The 20120-nt window shown below is 37.4% G+C and overlaps 1 protein-coding gene across 4 annotated transcripts in view; it reads left to right on the forward strand.

Annotated features, from left to right (window-relative positions):
- Positions 1-20120, forward strand: part of Tab3 (TGF-beta activated kinase 1 (MAP3K7) binding protein 3) — a 55945-nt gene that overhangs the window by 15224 nt on the left and 20601 nt on the right. For 2 of the 4 annotated variants that reach the window (XM_042692431.1, XM_042692433.1), the window contains 3 exons: positions 13011-13202; positions 16712-18170; positions 19745-19905. In XM_042692431.1, the coding sequence (XP_042548365.1) occupies positions 13101-13202; positions 16712-18170; positions 19745-19905 (1722 nt within the window). In that variant the 5' untranslated portion in view covers positions 13011-13100. Of the gene's footprint in view, positions 1-3154; positions 3263-13010; positions 13203-16711; positions 18171-19744; positions 19906-20120 lie in introns of those variants that run through there. The other 2 variants (XM_042692429.1, XM_042692432.1) reach the window with 2 other exon arrangements.

Consider the following 20120-nt stretch of genomic DNA (forward strand, 5'->3'; position numbering starts at 1 on the left):
TAAGCAGTTACTATTAGCTGTGTAGCATTGAGGGGTACAAATTCTTTGAACAATTGGTCTTAGATAATTCACCAGCAAATGATTCCAAATAAAAGGGATTAATTCTGTCTAGGACCCACTGGTTAGAACTTAACTTTGGAAGATCTTCCCTAAGTAATGCGTATTCTTGGCTAGTATGAGATAGGAAGCCTTTTTTTCTGCCAACGGCCTTTTGCATATTTAAAACAAACCCTTCTTAGGTCACACAAAATTATCAGTATAGGCAGATGGCCGTAGGCAGCAGAGGAGAAGCACAAAAAGCAGCACGCCCTGTCATATACCAAATAATTTCAAGCCCTTGAGATAGACATTTCTCACACCTGAAAAGCAAAATGCACTCTTGCAATCCAGCTTCACCACCATCCCTTCCATGAAGCTTTCCTCAGCTCTTACTTTTGTCTTTATCTTAACTATTTTTCTGAAAACATAACCCTATTCTATTCAAACTGCCTCTGTGTTTCTCTCACTTTTTAAGGGCATGCATCTTCTTTATCTCTAAGCTCAGATTTTGTTAAATGAATGTCCAGTGGATTCAGAAATATGGCCTGGTTAGAATTTGTTAAATCATTTTAAATAGTGTTTTGTGAGCTTTACGAAACGTTTCCACTACGATATTCTCACAGAACTTGAATTTTTAGGATGAAACTGAGCACCGTTTTTTAAAAAATCTTTTAGAAATGTTGGGAAATTTCTATATGTATGTGTGAGAATTACATGATACATGTAGGCTCTACTTAAGAGAAAGTCAAGAAAGTCACATAGAAATTCATAGAGTTAGCCTTTAAATTTTTTTATTTATTTTAAGGCCTCAACTCTGGGCCTGGGCACTGTCCCTCAGCTCTTCAGCTCAAGGCTAGTATTCTATCTTGAGCCACAGCACCACTTCTGGCTTTTTCTGCTTATATGGTGCTGAGGAATCGAACCCAAGGCCTCATGCGTACAAGGCAAGCACTCTACCACTGAGCCACCTTCCCAGCCCCCTTTAAAATTTTTATACTCAAAGATTTCTCAAGTAACTCCACTTTATCAATTGATCAAAAAGCTTCCATCTATTTGGGAAAAAAGGAAGCAGTAGGAGCTGGGAATGTGGTTTAGTGGTAGAATGCTTGCCTAGCACGCATGAAGCTCTGGGTTGGATGCCTCAGTACCACATAAACAGAAAAAGCCAGAAGTGGTGCTGTGGCTGAAGTGGTAGAGTGCTAGCCTTTAGCAAAAGAGCTCAGGGACATCACTCAGGCCCTGAGTTCAAGCCCTATGACTGACAAAAACAAAACAAAACAGAAGTAAGCAGGAAATGTAAGAAGTGTTTTCTTACACAAGCTAGAACACCTCACTATATTCTAAGTTAATATTTCTCAAAGCAGCCCACAGTAAGAAATATATCTAGTCACAGTCTAGTGCTTATTGACCTGAATTGTGTGTTTTTCAAATGATCCAATAAATAATATAATTCAGTAATCAGTTACAGCCTAGCAATTAAAAATCACTATTAAATAATATGATGTGGAGTCTGGCACTGGTGGCTCACGCTACCAATCAGGAGGCTGAGATCTGAAGATCACAGTTTGAAGCCAGCCTGAGTAAAAAAAAGTCTGTGATACTCTTATCTTCAATATACTACTCAGAAAAAGCAAGAAGTGACGCTTGTCTCAAGTGGTTGAGTGATAGCGTTGAGCACAAAAAGGCCCAGGGACAGCACCCAGGCCCTGAGTTGAAGCCCCAGGACTGACAAGTGTGTGTGTGTGTGTGTGTGTGTGTGTGTGTGTGTGTGTGTACTGACAAGTGTGTGTGTGTGTGTGTGTGTGTAATGTGGAAATAATCTGCCTCTGACATAGGCCACTAGTAGGTTGTCCTATCTTTCTTTTTAATAATCTCATTTACAATTGACCCAACAAAGGCATTAGGACATCTTAACCAGGAAAAATTACATATCCATTTATCTTAGGGTCCTATAGTTGGTCATTTATTCTGAGTATTTAGCATTATGAAGCATTTAGTCAGAGGAACATGTTTTAAAGTCACTCAAGATTTATATTGATAAAAACCTAGAGAATAAAAATGTCAGATTTTTTTCATTTCAAGTGGTGAAAGTAGTAATAGACATACATTTAAGAAGAGCAGACAGTTAACATTATAGAAAAAGCTATTATGCATGGTGGATACTACTTCTTGCTCATACTTGAAGTTCAATTTTAGATAATATTCAAGATAAAATGAGAACTTAACAAATAAGTATGGTAAAGTGCTGAAAACATAAATAGGTTATGTTATTTTAGCTCTACTGTTGTTGTAAACTGAAGTTTACTCAGGAGGTTAATTAGAACCTTGTATGAATGATAGCTCTGTTATAACCCAACACTTGGTATAAAATGATGTTAAGCTGGGTGATGGTGGCACATGCCTGTAATCCTAGCTACTCAGGAGGCTGAGATCTGAGGATTGAGGTTCAAAGCCAACCTGGGCAAGAAAGTCTGTGCAACTCCTATCTCCAATAAACCACCAGAAAATCAGAAGTGGCTCTGTGGCTCAAGTGGTAGAGCATTAGCCTTGAGCTGAAGAGATGAGGTACAGAGCCCAGGCTCAGAGTTCAAGCCCCATGACCCACAACAAATAAAAAAAGATGACTTACTAGGTTTACTGAAAATGCCTGAATCTCTTATGATGGAAAGAGTAGACTCATCTGTAAAATAATGATTATTAGTCTCTATATACATTGCTCTTCGAGGAACAGAAACAGTTGTGCAATAGTCAGAATTTTTAAAAAGTTATATACTGTTGTAGCTGTGTAATTTAAAATTAAATATCTGCACCACAGACTCAAGCTTAGTCTTTTCTAAATAAAATGAGAGGCTTAGGATGGTTACTTACAAATATGTATACCACAAAAGTCTTAATAAGCACTGGACTATGTTTTGTCTTTTTGAACTGTGGCTTTCTTCTGTGGAATAATGTAGAGTTTAATTACTATAAAAGGTATTTCTGATCTAAAAGAAAAGATGATTCAACTTGTGATGGTGTTTGGGAAAAGAGCCACTTGCTGTCAAAGTGTGGTCTAGCAGCTTATCTGCTGTTTTTGTCATTTTCCATATTGAGTTAAGAATTTAGCAAAAGGATAATTTTTTTTTTATTTTGTCAGATTTCTAGACTACTGAAAAGAAGGTGCTTTCAGAGCTGGAGATGTGAATTCAAAATTCCTGTGCCAGGGTTCATAAACCATATTGAGGTATTTTCTGTAATTTAAATAGACTTTATAACAGTTTCAGTTTTACAGAAAGTTGAGAAGATAGTATATACATGAGATCCAGTTTCTCCTATTAATAGTTTACATGATGCATTTGTTACAGTTAATCAGTATTGAGCCATTGTTATTGATTGAAATCCATATTTTATTCACATTTCTTTAGCTTATAACATTTTAATGTATATTTTTTCTTTCAGAATTCTATTCAGGAAACCATATATTTGGTGGTCATGTCTCTTTATGCTCCTCTTGGTTATATGGTTTTTCAGACTTTCCTTGATTTTGAAGACCTTGACAGTTTTGAGAAATAATGATCAGATATTTTGTAGAATATCCTTCAGTGGGAGATTGTCAGATGGTTAGATTGTGGTTATAAACATTTTTAAAGGAAGATGATAAAGATAAAGTGCTATTTGATGTTCTAATTATATTATATTCACAGTACATACTATGAATATGATTTATCACCATTTATGTTGGGAAACTGTTTGCCAGGCTTCTTCACTGTAAAGGCAGTCTTCTGGTAAAACCTCATTCCTTTCTATATTGTGTTCTTTGGAAAGAAGTTACAGTGTGCAGTCCCTTCTAAAGGACTAGAAAGTTATGCTCCATCCATCTCCTTAACATTAAGTTAAAAACAGAGGAAATCTGAATAAAATATGGACTTCAGTTCATGATAATGGCTCAGTGAGGACCTGTTATATGTACAAATTATTTGGAGTTTTTGGAAGTTTTCTCTCCCCACTTGCCTAATTATTTCTTTGTATCAGTAGAGGCTAATGGATATTTATTTTTATTTGGAGTTGTATTCTAATACTCTCTTACTTAATTAAATTGATTGAGCTGAACTGCTGAGAGACAGCGCCCAGGCCCAGAGTTCAGGCCCCACGACTGGACCTGCCCCCCCCCCCCCAAAAAAAAAAGAATGGCGTTAGAACTCATGATCTTAGTGCTAGATGTTGTTCATTGATGCTTGGGAGTTGTTTCTTGTGAGCTCTGTTGGCTGAAATGCTATGTATATAGTATCTATATGTGTATACTTATAAATATTTCTATGTATAGGTTACTTATGACAAACTTTTTAATTTGGGGGCTGTTAACTCTGAATATGCTTCTGTTTGTTTCGGGGGGGGGCATTATTTAATTTGATTGGTTTTCTTTTCAATACTGGGGATTGAACCCAGAGCCTCACACATGGTAGACAAGCACTGTGCCACTAGATCCATTCCCAGAGCCCTTGAAAATGTTTTTGGTGAAAATTTTAATATAAATATAATTCTGACTTTGCATTATATCTCTTTTGAGACTATAACAATGTGAAATAGATGCAACAAATCTGTAACTAGTTCAAAATGGCTTCTACTATAATGAAAATCTAACAGGATGCTTACTTTAGATATTATTTGGAGGGTCTATTTGGGGAAAATAATTACTGTTTTCCTATCTCTCTCGTTATTTTGTACCACTTTTACATACATATACAGAACTTGAAATTGGAGCTGTTACCTTTGTCAGTAAAAGATTATTATGCTCCAATATCAGCCACTTGTTGCTGTTTATCTTGGAAAATTCAGTCCAATACAAACACTATTCTGCTTCTTAAAGCTGTGTTTAAGAATTATGACACCATCAGTGTCATCATGTAGCCAGTGATACAGGAAAATAATGGTGAAAACTTCAAGTTTGTATTCCTTGTTGCTTACTAACACTGTCGAGGCAAATTATTTGCCTTCTTTGAGCCTCATTTCCTAATTTATAAAATACAAATATTATTACCTCTCACACAGAGTTATTTTTTGAATTAAATTAGGTAAAGTTTTTAGCACAGTGCCTAGTCCATAGATATATATCAGGGAATACTTAAACTCACAACCTCTAAAGCATCAACCAAATGGAAGAAAGTTTATAAAAGCTTTATAATCATATACATACTTAGCTTTGCTCAACTGTTATTAATAGAACAGGCCAATAAGAAAAATAGGTGATTTTTTTTTTTCTTTTTTTTGTCAGTCGTGGGGCCTGCACTCTGAGTCTGGGCACTGTCCTTCAGCTCTTCAGCTCAAGGCTAGCACTCTACCACTTAAGCCAAAGTACCACTTCCATTTTTTTCTGCTTATGTTATGCTGAGGATTCAAACCCAGGGTCTCATGCATACAAGGCAAGCACTCTACCACTGAGCCACCTTCCCAGCCCTTTTATTCATATTTTTAATTTTGAATGTTTCCACACAGAAAGACTCCTTGAGACCTGGGAGACTGCTCACTCCACTGATCATGTTAACAAGGGTCATCAGCCAAGATGTTATTACCTCTTTAGAAGCTGTTTGCTGATGTTGAGATTTATGGGAAGGATCAGGATACTGAATAACTTCCCTTTCCTGGGGCAGTGTTACATAATGATAAATTATTGTGCCCCGTATAAGTGCATCAACAATATGCTATTAAGGCACACTAAACTTGCATAATAGTATCTTTAATTAAATTAATAATTTTTTGGCTATACTAGGGTTTGAACTCATGGTCTTGCACTCACATGGATCACTTGCTTAGCCCGTGCTCTACCACTTTAGGTTGTGCCTTCAGCCTAGCTTTCTGCTGATTATTATGGAGATGTGGAGGCTTGTGGCCTCCCTGGCCTGACCTTGGATGCTTTGGATCTCAGCTTCTTGAGTAGCTAGGATTACAAGAGTGAGCTACCAGTGCTCAGCCAGTAACACCTTTAAATCTCACTGTAGAACACATTACCGGTACCATTAATTTAGACAGTATGTAAACAACTGAAGCAAGACAAGCCTTATTATTTAGGATTTCGAGGCACTGTAGGATCTAGGCAAAGGAGCAGGTGGCACCTCAGCTTCAGTTAATTGTTGCCTGCATTTTATAGGGAATTTTTCAGAGGAAAGCTAGATGTTTAATTTTTATGGAAAGTCTTCCTGTTTTAAAATGTAGTGCAATTTGTTTCAAAATCCAAAAGATCTGTGGGCTAGATTTCAGCCCACAGACCATTGGTTTGCAACCTCTGATATACTTATTTTAGGAAGCAAGCTAAAATTCTGGCAGAGGTAAAATTCTCTAAGCCATAATGGCACCATTCTATGTATTTGCTGAGCTCAGAGAAGGCTGTGGAAACAAACCACTTAAATGTTCACATCATTTTCTGGAGTGTGGGGAATTGTGCTATCAGAGCAAAGCTCTGGGGGGGGGGGGGCTTCCTCTTCAATTAAGAAGAGGAATTCTTTTGGGAGAAGTCCTAGCAACTACTTTTTTGGGAACAGAACCCACTGTACTTACAGTGCCAAGTCTCCTGACTTGGGAGATGGCTATAAAACTAAAGACAGCCTCCATGATGCCATTTCTAAGCACAGCATCAGGAGCCCCAGTCTTTGTCTTGCCTGCAAAATTCAGAAGTTCCCCCTCCCCCAGAGCTGACAGGCAGTAAATGTCACCTCTGCAGAAGCTCCTGGTTCATGTGGCCCATGAGCTATGTGACGATCAAGATTTAGGATGACTGTCTGCACAACTTCATAAGCTACAGCTATGGCTATCTGGGCTGTAGTGTTAGCTGTTTCATGGGTGTCCTGACAGTTTGACCAGTTCTGAGCATAGTGCATACAGCTCAGGTTCTTCTTTGTGTCATTTTTTTAAAAAAAATGTTTTATTTTTAAAATCTTTAAATAATTTTAAAATAGTTTTTATTTAAAAATTTAAAAACATAAAGTCATATAATATTAACTATGGTTGGTATAATTAATTATTCTAAAGTAAATACTCTTATAAGTCCCCAAAATAGAAATGTGCCAGCCACCTTAGAAGTAGCTTGTCCTATTTTAAGCATACTCATGTTCTACCATTAAAAAGAGATTTTATAGTAACCATATCTACAGCTTTTCACCAAAGGTATATCCTAGTGGCGCTGTGGCTCAAGTGGTAGAATGCTCACCTTGAGCTGAAGAGCTGAGGGACAGCGCAGCGCCCATGCCCCACAACTGACAAAAAAAAAATACTATCTGGAGCCAAAGGTATATCCTAAACTAAACCCATTTAGTCTCATCTACTTCTCAAAAATGTGATGTATCTTTTACATCTCTCTGAATCTAATAGTCCCGTTTCCCAGCCTTTTCTTTTCCCTACAATTTGAAAAACTGGGTCCTTTACATCTGTCAAGTTTCCCAGAGTCTAGATTTTGCTTATTAGGCATACAGGGAGCAGCGTATCATGATCCTCTGTGCTCTGAATTTCTGTATGTGGACATCTAGAGCCAAAGGTTGTTCAGATACACATTTTAACCCATCAGCAAACTCTAGGGGAAGACTATAGGAATCACATGTCTGCTTTTCTCTCTTCTATAACATTAGTAGGCATTAATATTTAATACCTATATACATTTTCAATCAGGGCTGCAAAAAAGCAACATTCTATCATTTTTATCTTGGTAAAGTGAAATAACTTCCAAAAAATATCCTTTACAATCACAAAAATAAGTATATTACTTTTTTATATTTATAAATATAGGACTTCTTAGAGGTATAACTTCAGTCTAAGATTGTGGAGCATCTTGAAATTCTTGGTATGCAGAGTAGCAAGGAAGTTATACAATATAACTTTAATATGTCAAATTCACATAGAGCCAGCTTAGAGAAATCTGCTGGTCAAAACTGGAAAAATTTGAGCATCAGAGTAATAATATCAAATATATTCAAATTCATGATTTCAGGACAGCACTGCAAAGAACAAAAAGATCAGCTTTGGAGCATGGTACAAACTAATCATTTTCTTAGACATATGTAAAAAGACACATTGTTTCCCTGATACATTAATTTTGCCAATGGATAACAAATAATATTTGCAAATGTGTCTCTACGTGGTTTTAAATGAAAAAAATCATCATTGAGTACTTCTGATATTGTACAAAAGTAGCAGTCCATGTTAATGTTCATAAACAAAGTCAGTGTGTATTCTGTATAGTAGTCAGTGACCTTAATATATATGGACAATAAATTGTATGTTTAATCTGCATTGTAGCTAAGATTAATACAACACTATCTGAAGGTTTCATTTTAGTTGTTTGTGATGGTACTAAATATAAAAATGCAGTGTAGTACTTTTGTGTTTTGTTTCTTTTTCCTTATCTTTAAGGCTTCAATTCACTATGTCAATTTATGAGTACAAAAATCTCAATCAATGATAGCCCTTTGAAAATTTTCTCCCAACCCTACACATTACCTCAATTTTCCTAGTTTCATTTTCACATATATACCTTGACTATTATGACTTCATTCCCTCATCCTTTTCCTCTCCATTAATCTACCCTTCTCCTTGTGACCTTACTTCACTCTGACACCAGAAGTTTTTAAGTGTTTTTAAAGGAACTTAACTTATCAACTGAAATATTTTATTCTTAAGCTGTTTTTTGTTTTGTTTTGTTTTGTTTTTTGCTGGTCGTGGGGCCTGAACTCTGGGCCTGGGTGCTGTCCCTTAGCTCTTCACCTCAAGGCTAGCACTCTACCACTTGAGCCACAGCGCCAATTCTAGCTTTTTTCTGCTTATATGCTACGAGGAATTGAATCCAGGGCCTCACGCATGCAAGGCAAGCACTCTACCACTGAGTCACCTTTCCAGCCCCCTTAAGCTGGTTTTAAACTTTTTTTTAAAGCTGGTTTGCTACTTCTTAGTGAACAAAAGGGAAATTACTTTTTAAAAGACATATTTTAACATGAAAGCTATTCAGGAGCCTGTGATTGTAGTTCTAAACCAGACTATGCAGGAAAGCGCAGGAGACTCTTACCTCTTTTTAAGCACCAAAACTAGCCAGAAGTGCAAGTGTGGCTTAAGTGATACATACCACCATGAAACACTACATGATTATCCATGTCTGTTAGAGCTTATGTTAATAAATGTACTGGGTGGAATGTCAACTACTATGGAATTCTATGCCTCCATCAGAAAGAATGACATCGCTCCATTTGTTAGGAAATGGAAAGACTTGGAAAAAATTATATTAAGTGAAGTAAGCCAGGCCCAAAGAAACATAGGTCCCATGGTTTGCCTTATTTGCAATAACTAGTATATATCTGGGACAAGTAGAAAAGGTCAAAAGCTATGTACATATGACCAGATAAGATGAAGTTAAGCGAAATGAACCCCAAGATAGGGACACAAGTGGTTTTTTTCTTTCTTGCTATTCTTTTGTTTTGTTTTTGTTTTTGTTTTGGTCGATCATGGGGCTTGAACTCTGGGCCTGGGCACTGTCCCTCAGCTCTTCAGCTCAAGGCGAGCACTCTACCACTTGAGCTACAGCGCCACTTCCCATTGTCTTGTGGTTTATTGGAGATAAGAGTTTCATGGACTTTCTTGCCCAGGCTGGCTTTGAACCATGATCCTCATATCTCAGCCTCCTGAGTAGCTAGGATTGCAGGCGTGAGCCACCGGTGCCTGGCTATCTTTCTTGCTATTGTTTATAATGTATTTGTAAGGTACCATGTGATTTTTTTGTTGCTTTGTATAACCCCTGTTTTCACTGTATTTGATGTTGGTATACTTTGTGAAGGGGAAGGGAAAAAACAAATTGTTTAAATAGGGATACAGGTGGACCCATTGCACCAATGAGATGTACAAGATGTTATGTCAAAAATGAACTATACATCTTTGGCCTGGGTGGGGGGAGTGTGGTAGTGAGGGGGGAGTGTAGTTGTGGAGATGGGAGGGAAGGGATGGTAGGGGAAAAACAAAGGAGGAGGCAACAATACTTGATAAGAAATGTGCTCATTACCTTGCTCATGTAACTGTAACCCCTCTGTACAGTATTTTCTCAATAAAAAACTTATTAAAAAAAGATTATATGCTTTAATCCTTTCTCTTTAACTTTTTTTTTGCCAGTCGTAGGATTTGAACTCTGGGCTTGGGCGCTGTCCCTGCGCTCTTCAGTGAGCACTTTACCACTTGAGTCATATCACCACTTCCGGTTTTGTAGTGATTTATTGGAGATAGGAGTCTCAGGTACTTTCGTGCCCCGCCTGCACCCGGTGCTATAATCCTTTAAGAAAAATGGTTCTATCAGTTCAGATTTCTATTTGTTGTAGAATGTTGGTCTACTATCAATCATCTTTTCTGGTTACAGGCATCTTTTTGGGTGTTTTAAGTCATTGGCTTAGATTTGAAAGTGCCTTAATAAACTATTTCCAAGGCAAATATTTGCAACCCTTAAGAAAAAATAACTACTTCCTTGTACCACTGCTTTTTACATTCTGAAACAGCCAGTTCATTTGTACAAGAATTGTTTCCTTCCCTCACAGCTTTCTACCTCCCTGAATACCTTTAAATCCCTATTTGGATGATACGCTAAATGTTGCTTGTCATTAGAAAGGTGCCCTTCAGATTTCTTCCTTCCTGTTGGTGGCATGGTGGAAAGATTATAGACTTTTTAGAAAACTGTTTGGGTTTAACTCATAATTCTGCCATATACTCAGTCTCTGCATTCATTTTCTTATTTGTGAAATGGAAATAATTATAGTTAACTTTGTGGACATAATTGTTTAGTAAATAGTAGCTGATAATAGTGATAAGATTAATGGCAGGGGCTGGGAACATGGCTCAGTGGTAGAGTGGTAGAGCCTTGTATGCATGAGGCCCTGGGTTTGGTTCCTCAGCACCACATAAACAGAAAAAGCTGGAAATGGTGCCATGGCTCAAGTGGTAGTGCTAGCCTTGAGCTCAACACCCAGGCCCAGAGTTCAGACCCCACAGCCAACAAAAAAAAAAAAAGAAAGAAAAAGATTAATGGCAATTTTGTCCTGGAGGCTGACAAAACTATCTGAGAGCTGGCAACTCCGAAGTACTATGAACTGCATGGAGCCCAAGCTCTTCTTACACCTGAAACCTGTATGTCTTTGTTGACTCTTAGTTTTTCTTATTTCTCATACAAAGAGAACTATATTGATCTTGTATTTTAAAGACTTCTGATTAAAGAGAGGAAGCTGCAAAAGGAAAAGAAAAACAAAGATATATACCAGCGGGAAATTGCTAGCATTTAGATGCTTCAGAAGCTCTTTATAGAAGTTTGGAGTTGTTCAGAATGTGGTCAATTCCTGGTAGGAGGTCCTAGTACTGATCATTTCCTGGTAGGAAAGCTGTTAACATTTCTGTTAAATTTAAATTTGATTCATTTTTTTCAATTTATCTAATATCTACTGAATTATCTAATCTCTGTGAGGCCCTGTGTCTAGTCAGCTATATACCATCAAAAGAAATACAAAGATAGACACTGGTGGCTCACACCTTGTAATCCTCACTACTCAGGAGGCTGGTATCTGAGGATCATAGTTCGAAACCAACCTGGGCCAGAAAGCCCATGAGTCTCCTATCTACAATTAACTATCAAAAAGATGGAAGTGGAGTTATAGCTCAAGTGGTAGAGAACTAACCTTGAACAATAAAGCTCAGGGACAGCACTCAGGCCAATTCAAATCCCAAAGAGTGGAGTGTGTATGCATGCACAGGTGTATGCATGTGTGTATGCATGTGTATGTGTGTGAACGCACATGCACATCCACACAATGTCCTTTACTCCTGCATGGTCTAGTTCCTAAAACAAAGTATTTTTACATGCAACTACAGCAATTACTGCTTGAGTAATCTTTGTAAACAACACATCTAACATTGATTAAATACTCCTAATGTTCTGCTTACAATTCAGCTTTGTCAATTGATACATTAATATCCCATTAACCAGCAAAATTGGGAAGAAGAGCTGTGACTCAAATGGTAGAGCACTAATGTTGAGCACAAAAGTTCAGGGACAGTGCCCAGGTTCTGAGTTCAGACCCCAGACAAGCACAAAAAAATACTTGATCACCTAGTGATTGAACACAGAAGAAATAAGAGATTCTATGATATTTACTGCACCTTTTACTTTTAAAAATGGCAAATACAGATTAAGGAATGGATTGCTTAATTGACCTTGCATACTGCCAGTTTATTTATGAGGCATTGTTGCTTCTGCAGTTGCTTTATGAGAGTGCTTAACTTGAGTTGTGGCCTGAAAGCCTGCATTTAGTGCTTGTGCCAGTGGCACCAAAAGTAGGAGAAAACCTACCCAGGAGATCTGGATAATAATGAGACACCAGTATAATTTAAAAATAAAAAAAACCCAAAAATATCACCTTTCCATTTGGGTCTGTTTTAAGTTGTTAACATTTAGAAATTGAGTTTCCTTTATTTAAACTTTAAATTCAAACCTTTTTTGGATTCACAGTACAAAAAGAATGTAAGGCAAACCATATAAGTATGCTTGGTGCTGTTCCCAGTCCTTTTTTCTTTATTTCATTAGTCCAGACATCAAAATGATTACTGTGCTTCAAAAGAGTGATGTGAGAGCCCTTGGGCAAACATGAGTGACATACATAAGTAGGATTTCTAAAGGCTAGAAAAATGTGGCTGCCAAATAATAATACTCTACATTTTCTCTGGTTGCTGCTATTTTTATTTCAGTTTAAAGATGAAACAAGATTTGGCGTTTTTAAATTTTTTTATCTTGTTTTGGTTTTAAGCCATTTATTGGCTATATTATATCAGAAAAATCTCTGGCTAAGTTCAACTTGGTCTATTTTCTCACCTTGGAATTAGATATATATATACTTTAAGTTTTTCAATTTAATGTATTTTATGGCATTTGTCTGTCTGAATACAGTGAAATAAGTAGTTGGGAGTAATCACATTTTACTTTCTTTTAATAGAAAATGACTGTGATGTTGGAAGATCATTTCTTTTGGAAGGCTGGTTAACATTGATTTTCTAAGAGAAACTCAACCACCATTTGCTCTGGCATGGCGCAAAGCAGCCCACAGCTTGATATTCAGGTGCTTCATGACCTCCGACAACGTTTCCCTGAAATTCCAGAGGGTGTGGTGTCTCAGTGCATGTTACAGGTAAATTTCCTGTCAAAGACAGTGGTATTACTAAGTTATAGTTTTTCTTATTGGAGTTGGTTTTGTGTGGTGACCAAACAGTTAAATTTCAGCAGTGTTTGTAAATTGTCTTTTAGGAGCAGTATTCAACCCTGACCACTGGTCTTCACCACACATAGCCAATACTTTACCTGTGTTCACACTACCCTAACTGCAATATGAAGGTATAACAAACTATACAGGGGAGGGTAGTTATAATAGACTCACATAACAATAGTGGTAACAGAGGTGCTTCCCTTGTTTGTAAACACATTATTAGGTCTAGGCTTTTGGGATTAAGATTTTTTTGTTAGTTTGATTTTTTTTTTTCCTAACATATTCTTTCATTTAACTCTTTAGTCACGTTTTTTTTTCTGGTAGAGCAAAGGTATTTCCCTACTGCAATGAAACCAAATAGAGTAAATCTTCCTAATGGAAACCACTTCCTAGCAATCACTGTCCTAACATATTCTAGGTCTACAATGAGTTCTGACATTGTTTTGTTTTATTTATCTTCTAATTACCTGCCATTTAACCAAACTGAGAGAATAGAATTTGAAATTCAGCTCAATGAATATTTGTTTATATTTACCTTGTGCTGAGTCTTTCACTTTTTTCTTCCTTTAGAATTAACAATCCATTGTTATGGAGATATTCCACCCTACTGGCTCTGGAAATTTTCTCTGCTTTCATTAGAACAAATGAGATTTAGTAGTTTGTGCTTAAAATACAGGCCTTAAAAACCTCTCTCTTGACTATCATCCCTTAATTTAGGATCTCTTTTTAGGAATATGATGCTTTCCCCCCACCCCTTCAGTCCTTTCAACAGTGTTCAAATATGCCTTGTTAAAAATTCTAACCTTGCTAGTGCTCATGGCTCATGCCTGTAATCCTAGCTACTCAGGAAGCTAGATCCCAGGCTCCTGATTCAAAGGTAGCCCTGGCAGGAAAGTTCATGTGACTCTTAGCTCCTATTAACCACCAGAAAATTGGAAGTGATGCTGTGGCTCAAAGTGGTAGAGCACTAGCCTTGTGCTGAAGAGCTCAGGGACAGTGCGCAGGCCCAGAGTTCAAGCCCCACAACCGACAAAAAAAAATTCTAACCTCTTTATCCATTTGCTCTTTTGATACATTTTTAGCAAATTTTAAAAGACATTTAGCAAATTAAACATGACATTTGAGTATTTTTCCCTCTTTAAAAGGTCCATTGATGCTATAAAATCTGGACAAAGGTTTGTAAATTACACTTCCCCTTCTGTATAGAGCATATAGCAAGTACAAAACTCAGCCTGGGCATGTGGAATGAGAATTATTGGGGGATCTGTGTGTGTGTGTGTGTGTGTGTGTGTGTGTGTGTGTGTGTAAATTCTTTCCTCCTTTTTTCTTTTTTATTAAATTTTTTATTGTTATTATAAAGGTAATGTACAGAAGGGTTGCTCTTTCATAAGTCAGGTAATGAGTATATTTCTCTTTGGACAATGTCACCCCTTCCTTTTCTCTTTCCCAGTTTTCCCCTCCCATCCTCACCACAAGTTATATAGTTCATTTTCAACATAGTATTTACACAGTGCCACTGCTGCATTTGTTCACCCTTGTCCCTCCATTTCTGTGTCCCTTTCCCCTCCCAAAGACAGGCAAACAAAAAAACAAGACAAAAAAGCTCCTGTTTCCAGTTACTGGAGTTCATTTCAATAAATATTATTTTATATGATCAGAAGCACAGATGCATTGTGCCTTTGTGTTCCTCCCCTAACTGTATCCTCCTTTGGTCTCACTGTGTGTGAATGTCTGGAGTCCTGTATGATATATTATGTCCCAGTATGTTTTAGATCTAGCTTATACATATGAGAGAAAACATTGAATCTATTTTTGATGATACTCTTCTTTGAATCTGTGCAAAAGTGGGGTGTGGTGGTACACACCTAGAGAGTTAGGAAGAGCAAAGTTCAAGGCCAGCCGTGGCTACTTAGTGAAAACTAGTCTCAAATGGAAAGAAGGAATTATTTAGCTGTCTTGTATTTGTGATCTGAATTTTTTTCATATATTTGTCTTAGGTTTATTCAACTTGTTGCTATAAACATGCAATTGAATAAGTTGCCAAATTCATTCTTTCCTCATTTTGAATTAGTATCCTTTTTTGTGAGGATACTAATTAAACACCCTAATTCGGTGGTAGAAAGCATTACATTTCAAGAATATTAATAAAATTGTGAAACAAGAAAATGGATAAGCCATGAGTTTATTTTAAAACTTCAAGAAGACACTTTATTATGTATATTTCATTTTGCAAAGCCTTACTTGACTGAATGTGATTTCTGCCTGACACTTAAGTTTGGTAATGTCCTTTGGCCAAATAGCCTATCCCTTATAATTATTGTGTGGAAAGAGCACTTGGATGCAGGAGATGAGAAATTTGGAACTGGCCCTTCAGTTAACTAGTTCCATGCTTATTGTCAAACCGTATTACTTTTTAGGCTTCTCTTTCCTCATGTGTAAGTGTAATTTGGACAGTAGTTGAACCCTTACAGAGTTCTGTCAGCTCTGAAATTAATGGCATTTATGTCCCATTTTAAGTTTTAGTTCTCAACAGAAGCTTAAGTGTTTCATTTTTGTACAAAATATACTTTCCTGAAATAAATGCGTAATAGTTATTGTGTATATTATCTGTATGTGTTATTATAAGTTACAAAGAAAGTCATGATAATTAAGAAACTGTTTGAATTATTTCAAAGGCAGTGAATAATACATGTTTAATTATATAGTTAGGAATTCTGTATTTTAATGGGAAATTTTGTTTAACACCAGGAAACCTTTGTTTATAATCAATTGGAACTTCTTTAATAACAGTTTGTAATTACTATCTTTGTGAATGTATATAACTTGAGAAAAATTCAGATTTTTCAATGAAATTGAGTATTTCCTCTCAGTTGATGAAAACTTTTTAAATTATGGAAGTGAATTTCATTAAGGTGGTCCATAAGAGGGTTTTTGTTTATTAACTTACCACTGAATGGCAAAGTCACAGAGCCATAGTTCAAAATATGGAATTGGAGTTTTGTTTATTTTACTGACTTGTTTTGCACAAAAGTTTGAAATTATATAGGAATACATTCAAATAAAAGATAAGGCTGCTTTATTATTTTATTGTTTTAGCTCTTAAGGAATTTTGCCTTTTTCTTCTTTTCGTGGTCATGGTGCTTAAGAATTAATGATGAGTTATATAGTACAGTTATTGGGGTAAAACCAAGATTCGTCCAACATTTTAATTTATTGAGATACAACAAATATAAAATGAATCCTGGATTTGGAGTCAGAAAACTTGGGGGTTGATAATATAAATTGTTTGGGATCTCCTTTCCAGAATATAGACCATATTGTTCTCTACTAATCTTATGACAGTAATATTTTTATAACTCTCTGGCAGGGCCTATCTTCTGCTATTAGGCTTTGTTAATTTTGCCAATGATGCTTTTACCATTTTTATCCCATAGAATAATAACAATCTTGAAGCCTGTTGCCGAGCCCTTTCCCAGGAGAGTAGCAAATACTTGTATATGGAATATCATAGTCCAGATGACAACCGAATGAATAGAAATCGCCTTTTACATATTAACCTAGGTATCCATTCTCCTGGTAGCTACCACCCAGGAGATGGAGCTCAACTTAATGGTGGTCGAACACTGGTACATAGCTCAAGTGATGGACATATAGATCCACAGCATACAGCAGGTAAACAGCTAATCTGTTTAGTTCAAGAACCACACTCAGCTCCAGCTGTTGTGGCTGCTACTCCTAGCTACAATCCATTTTTTATGAATGAACAGAACAGAAGTGCAGCCACTCCACCTTCACAGCCACCTCAACAACCATCTTCCATGCAAACAGGAATGAATCCATCTGCTATGCAAGGGCCTTCACCACCACCACCACCTCCATCATATATGCACATACCTCGGTATAGTACAAATCCAATTACTGTTACAGTATCTCAGAATCTCCCTTCTGGACAGACTGTACCAAGAGCTTTACAGATTCTTCCACAAATTCCAAGCAATCTCTATGGTTCTCCTGGTTCTATTTATATTAGACAGACATCTCAGAGTTCATCAGGAAGACAAACTCCCCAAAGTACGCCGTGGCAGTCCTCACCACAGGGCCCAGTCCCTCATTATAGCCAACGTCCTTTGCCTGTTTATCCACACCAACAAAACTATCAACCTTCTCAGTATTCTCCCAAACAGCAGCAAATCCCTCAGTCAGCTTACCATTCACCTCCTCCTTCTCAGTGTCCTTCACCCTTCAGCTCTCCACAGCATCAAGTGCAACCTCCCCAGTTGGGCCACCCAAGCTCCCATGTGTTTATGCCACCTAGTCCTTCAACTACTCCACCCCATCTATATCAACAAGGACCTCCTAGCTATCAGAAGCAAGGAAGTCATTCAGTGGCCTATCTCCCATACACAGCATCTAGCTTACCCAAAGGTTCCATGAAGAAGATAGAAATTACAGTTGAACCTTCTCAGAGACCTGGGGCAACAATTACGAGGAGTCCATCACCCATCAGCAATCAGCCGTCTCCACGGAATCAGCACTCCTTGTATACAGCCACCACACCACCTTCAAGTTCCCCTTCAAGAGGAATATCTAGTCAACCAAAACCTCCATTTAGTGTTAATCCTGTGTATATTACATATACACAGCCAACTGGACCTTCGTGTGTTCCATCACCATCTCCTCGGGTGATGCCAAACCCAACTACAGTTTTCAAAATTACTGTAGGCCGAGCAACAACTGAAAATCTTCTAAATTTAGTGGACCAAGAAGAGCGATCTGCAGCACCAGAACCTATTCAGCCCATTTCAGTGATACCAGGATCTGGGGGAGAAAAGGGAAGCCATAAATATCAAAGAAGTTCTAGTTCTGGATCAGATGATTATGCCTATACACAAGGTAAATTTTAGCCCTTTTATGAAATACAATGTTTGTGGCAAAGTAACAGTTTCTTACATTAAAACACTGTTAGTTATTTAAATTAAATGTTTCATTTTTATTAATATTATGCCCATAACATTACTATTACCAGTAAGGGTAGTGATTCTGAATTATCTACAGACTTTGTTTTAAAATATAAAAGTGCAGGCATGGGGCTGGGAAGGTGGCTCAGTGGTAGAGCGCTTGCCTTGCATACATGAGGCCCTGGGTTCGATTCCTCAGCACCACATAAGCAAAAAGAAAAAAGCCGGAAGTGGCGCTGTGGCTCAAGTGGTAGAGCGCTAGCCTTGAGCTGAAGAGCTGAGAGACAGCACCCAGGCCCAGAGTTCAGGCCCCACGACCGGAACAAAAAAAGAAAAAAAAAAAAAAAAGTGCAGGCATGATGTTTATGAACCAGTAAGACTTTTGGTGAGGGGAGACTATCTACTGTAAAAAATACAGTCATGTAAAATGGCTGTTGCTAAAAATAGAAACTATAGAGTGGGGAAAATTCATACAGGATAAACTAGTTCATCACATAAAAGAATTTTCATCTTTTCCAAAGAGGATGGCCTGAACGGTATAGTATTTATAAGTAATTAAATTATTAATGATGAGCATTGCCAGAATAGCTAATAGTAGACCTCTTCTAGATTTTTAAAAATCTATTCAGGATATTTTTGAGATTTTGACACTCTTTGAGTATATAAGAAGAAATATGATCATGTGTACATAGCTATTGAACTATTCTGATCATCTGCTGCGATTATCCTAGACATACATGAGTTATTGCAAATAAGAGAAACCATGGGACCTGTTTCTTTGGGTGTGGCTTACTTTACTTAGTATGATTTTTCCCCAAAAAAGAAATGTGATTAAATTGTAATTATATATATATAATTTATGCATATATCAGCCCTTTAAAGCACAGATAATTATGTTAAAAAGAGTCTTAGGAAAGGCAAAGAATATCCTTAGAAAAACTATGATGACAAAACAAATGGGTGATGTCATTTTGGTAGCAGTTACAAGCTAAATTAAAACAGATATGGAGCCAGGTGCTGGTGGCTCATGCCTATAATCTTAGCTACTCCAGAGGCTGAGATCTGAGGATCTCGGTTCAAAGCCAGCCCAGGCAGAAAAGTTCTTAAGACTCTTATCTCCAATTAACCACCAGAAAACTGGATGTGGCACTTTGGCTCAAGTGGTAGAGTACTAGCCTTGAGCTGAAGAGCTGAGGGACAGTGCCCAGTCCCAGAGTTCAAGCCCCGCAACCAAAAAAAAAAAAGAAAACCTGAAGTGGCACTGTGACTCAAGTGGTAGAGCACTAGCCTTGAGCTGAATTGCTGAGGGACAGCACTCAGGCCCAGAGTTCAAGCCCCATGACCGACCATAAAACAACGAACAAACAAACCAAACAGCCGTAGGAAGACCTTAGAGTAAATGTCAGCCCCCAAGTTGGCATCTTTTATACATAGCTGTGCATGTAGAAAATTTCCAGTCAGTTTTTTTCAGTGTTATTCTTTGCAATGATTGTATCTGTAATGCTTTAGCCTTGCTGTTACATCAGCGAGCAAGGATGGAGAGGTTAGCAAAGCAACTGAAACTTGAAAAAGAGGAGCTAGAGCGACTGAAGGCTGAAGTTAATGGTATGGAGCATGACCTGATGCAGAGACGACTCAGAAGGGTCAGTTGTACTACTGCAATCCCCACGGTAAGTGATCCACTGGGATGTATTGATAAGGACATGGGCACATTGTATAGGCCATTTGTTTCTCTGTTAGGTTGTTCCTGGCAGGTTTTTTTTTTGTCCAACAATGGGTTCAAGACTTACTTTCAGTAATCCTCATCAATATTTTCAAAGACTGACAGGAGAGTGGTATCTCATTTATTATAAGTTGCTTTCTATCACAGAAAAGTGAATTTTTA

The sequence above is a fragment of the Dipodomys spectabilis genome, unplaced genomic scaffold, assembly GCF_019054845.1.
Source record: "Dipodomys spectabilis isolate Male_0828 unplaced genomic scaffold, ASM1905484v1 ptg000156l, whole genome shotgun sequence".
Taxonomy (NCBI): domain Eukaryota; kingdom Metazoa; phylum Chordata; class Mammalia; order Rodentia; family Heteromyidae; genus Dipodomys; species Dipodomys spectabilis.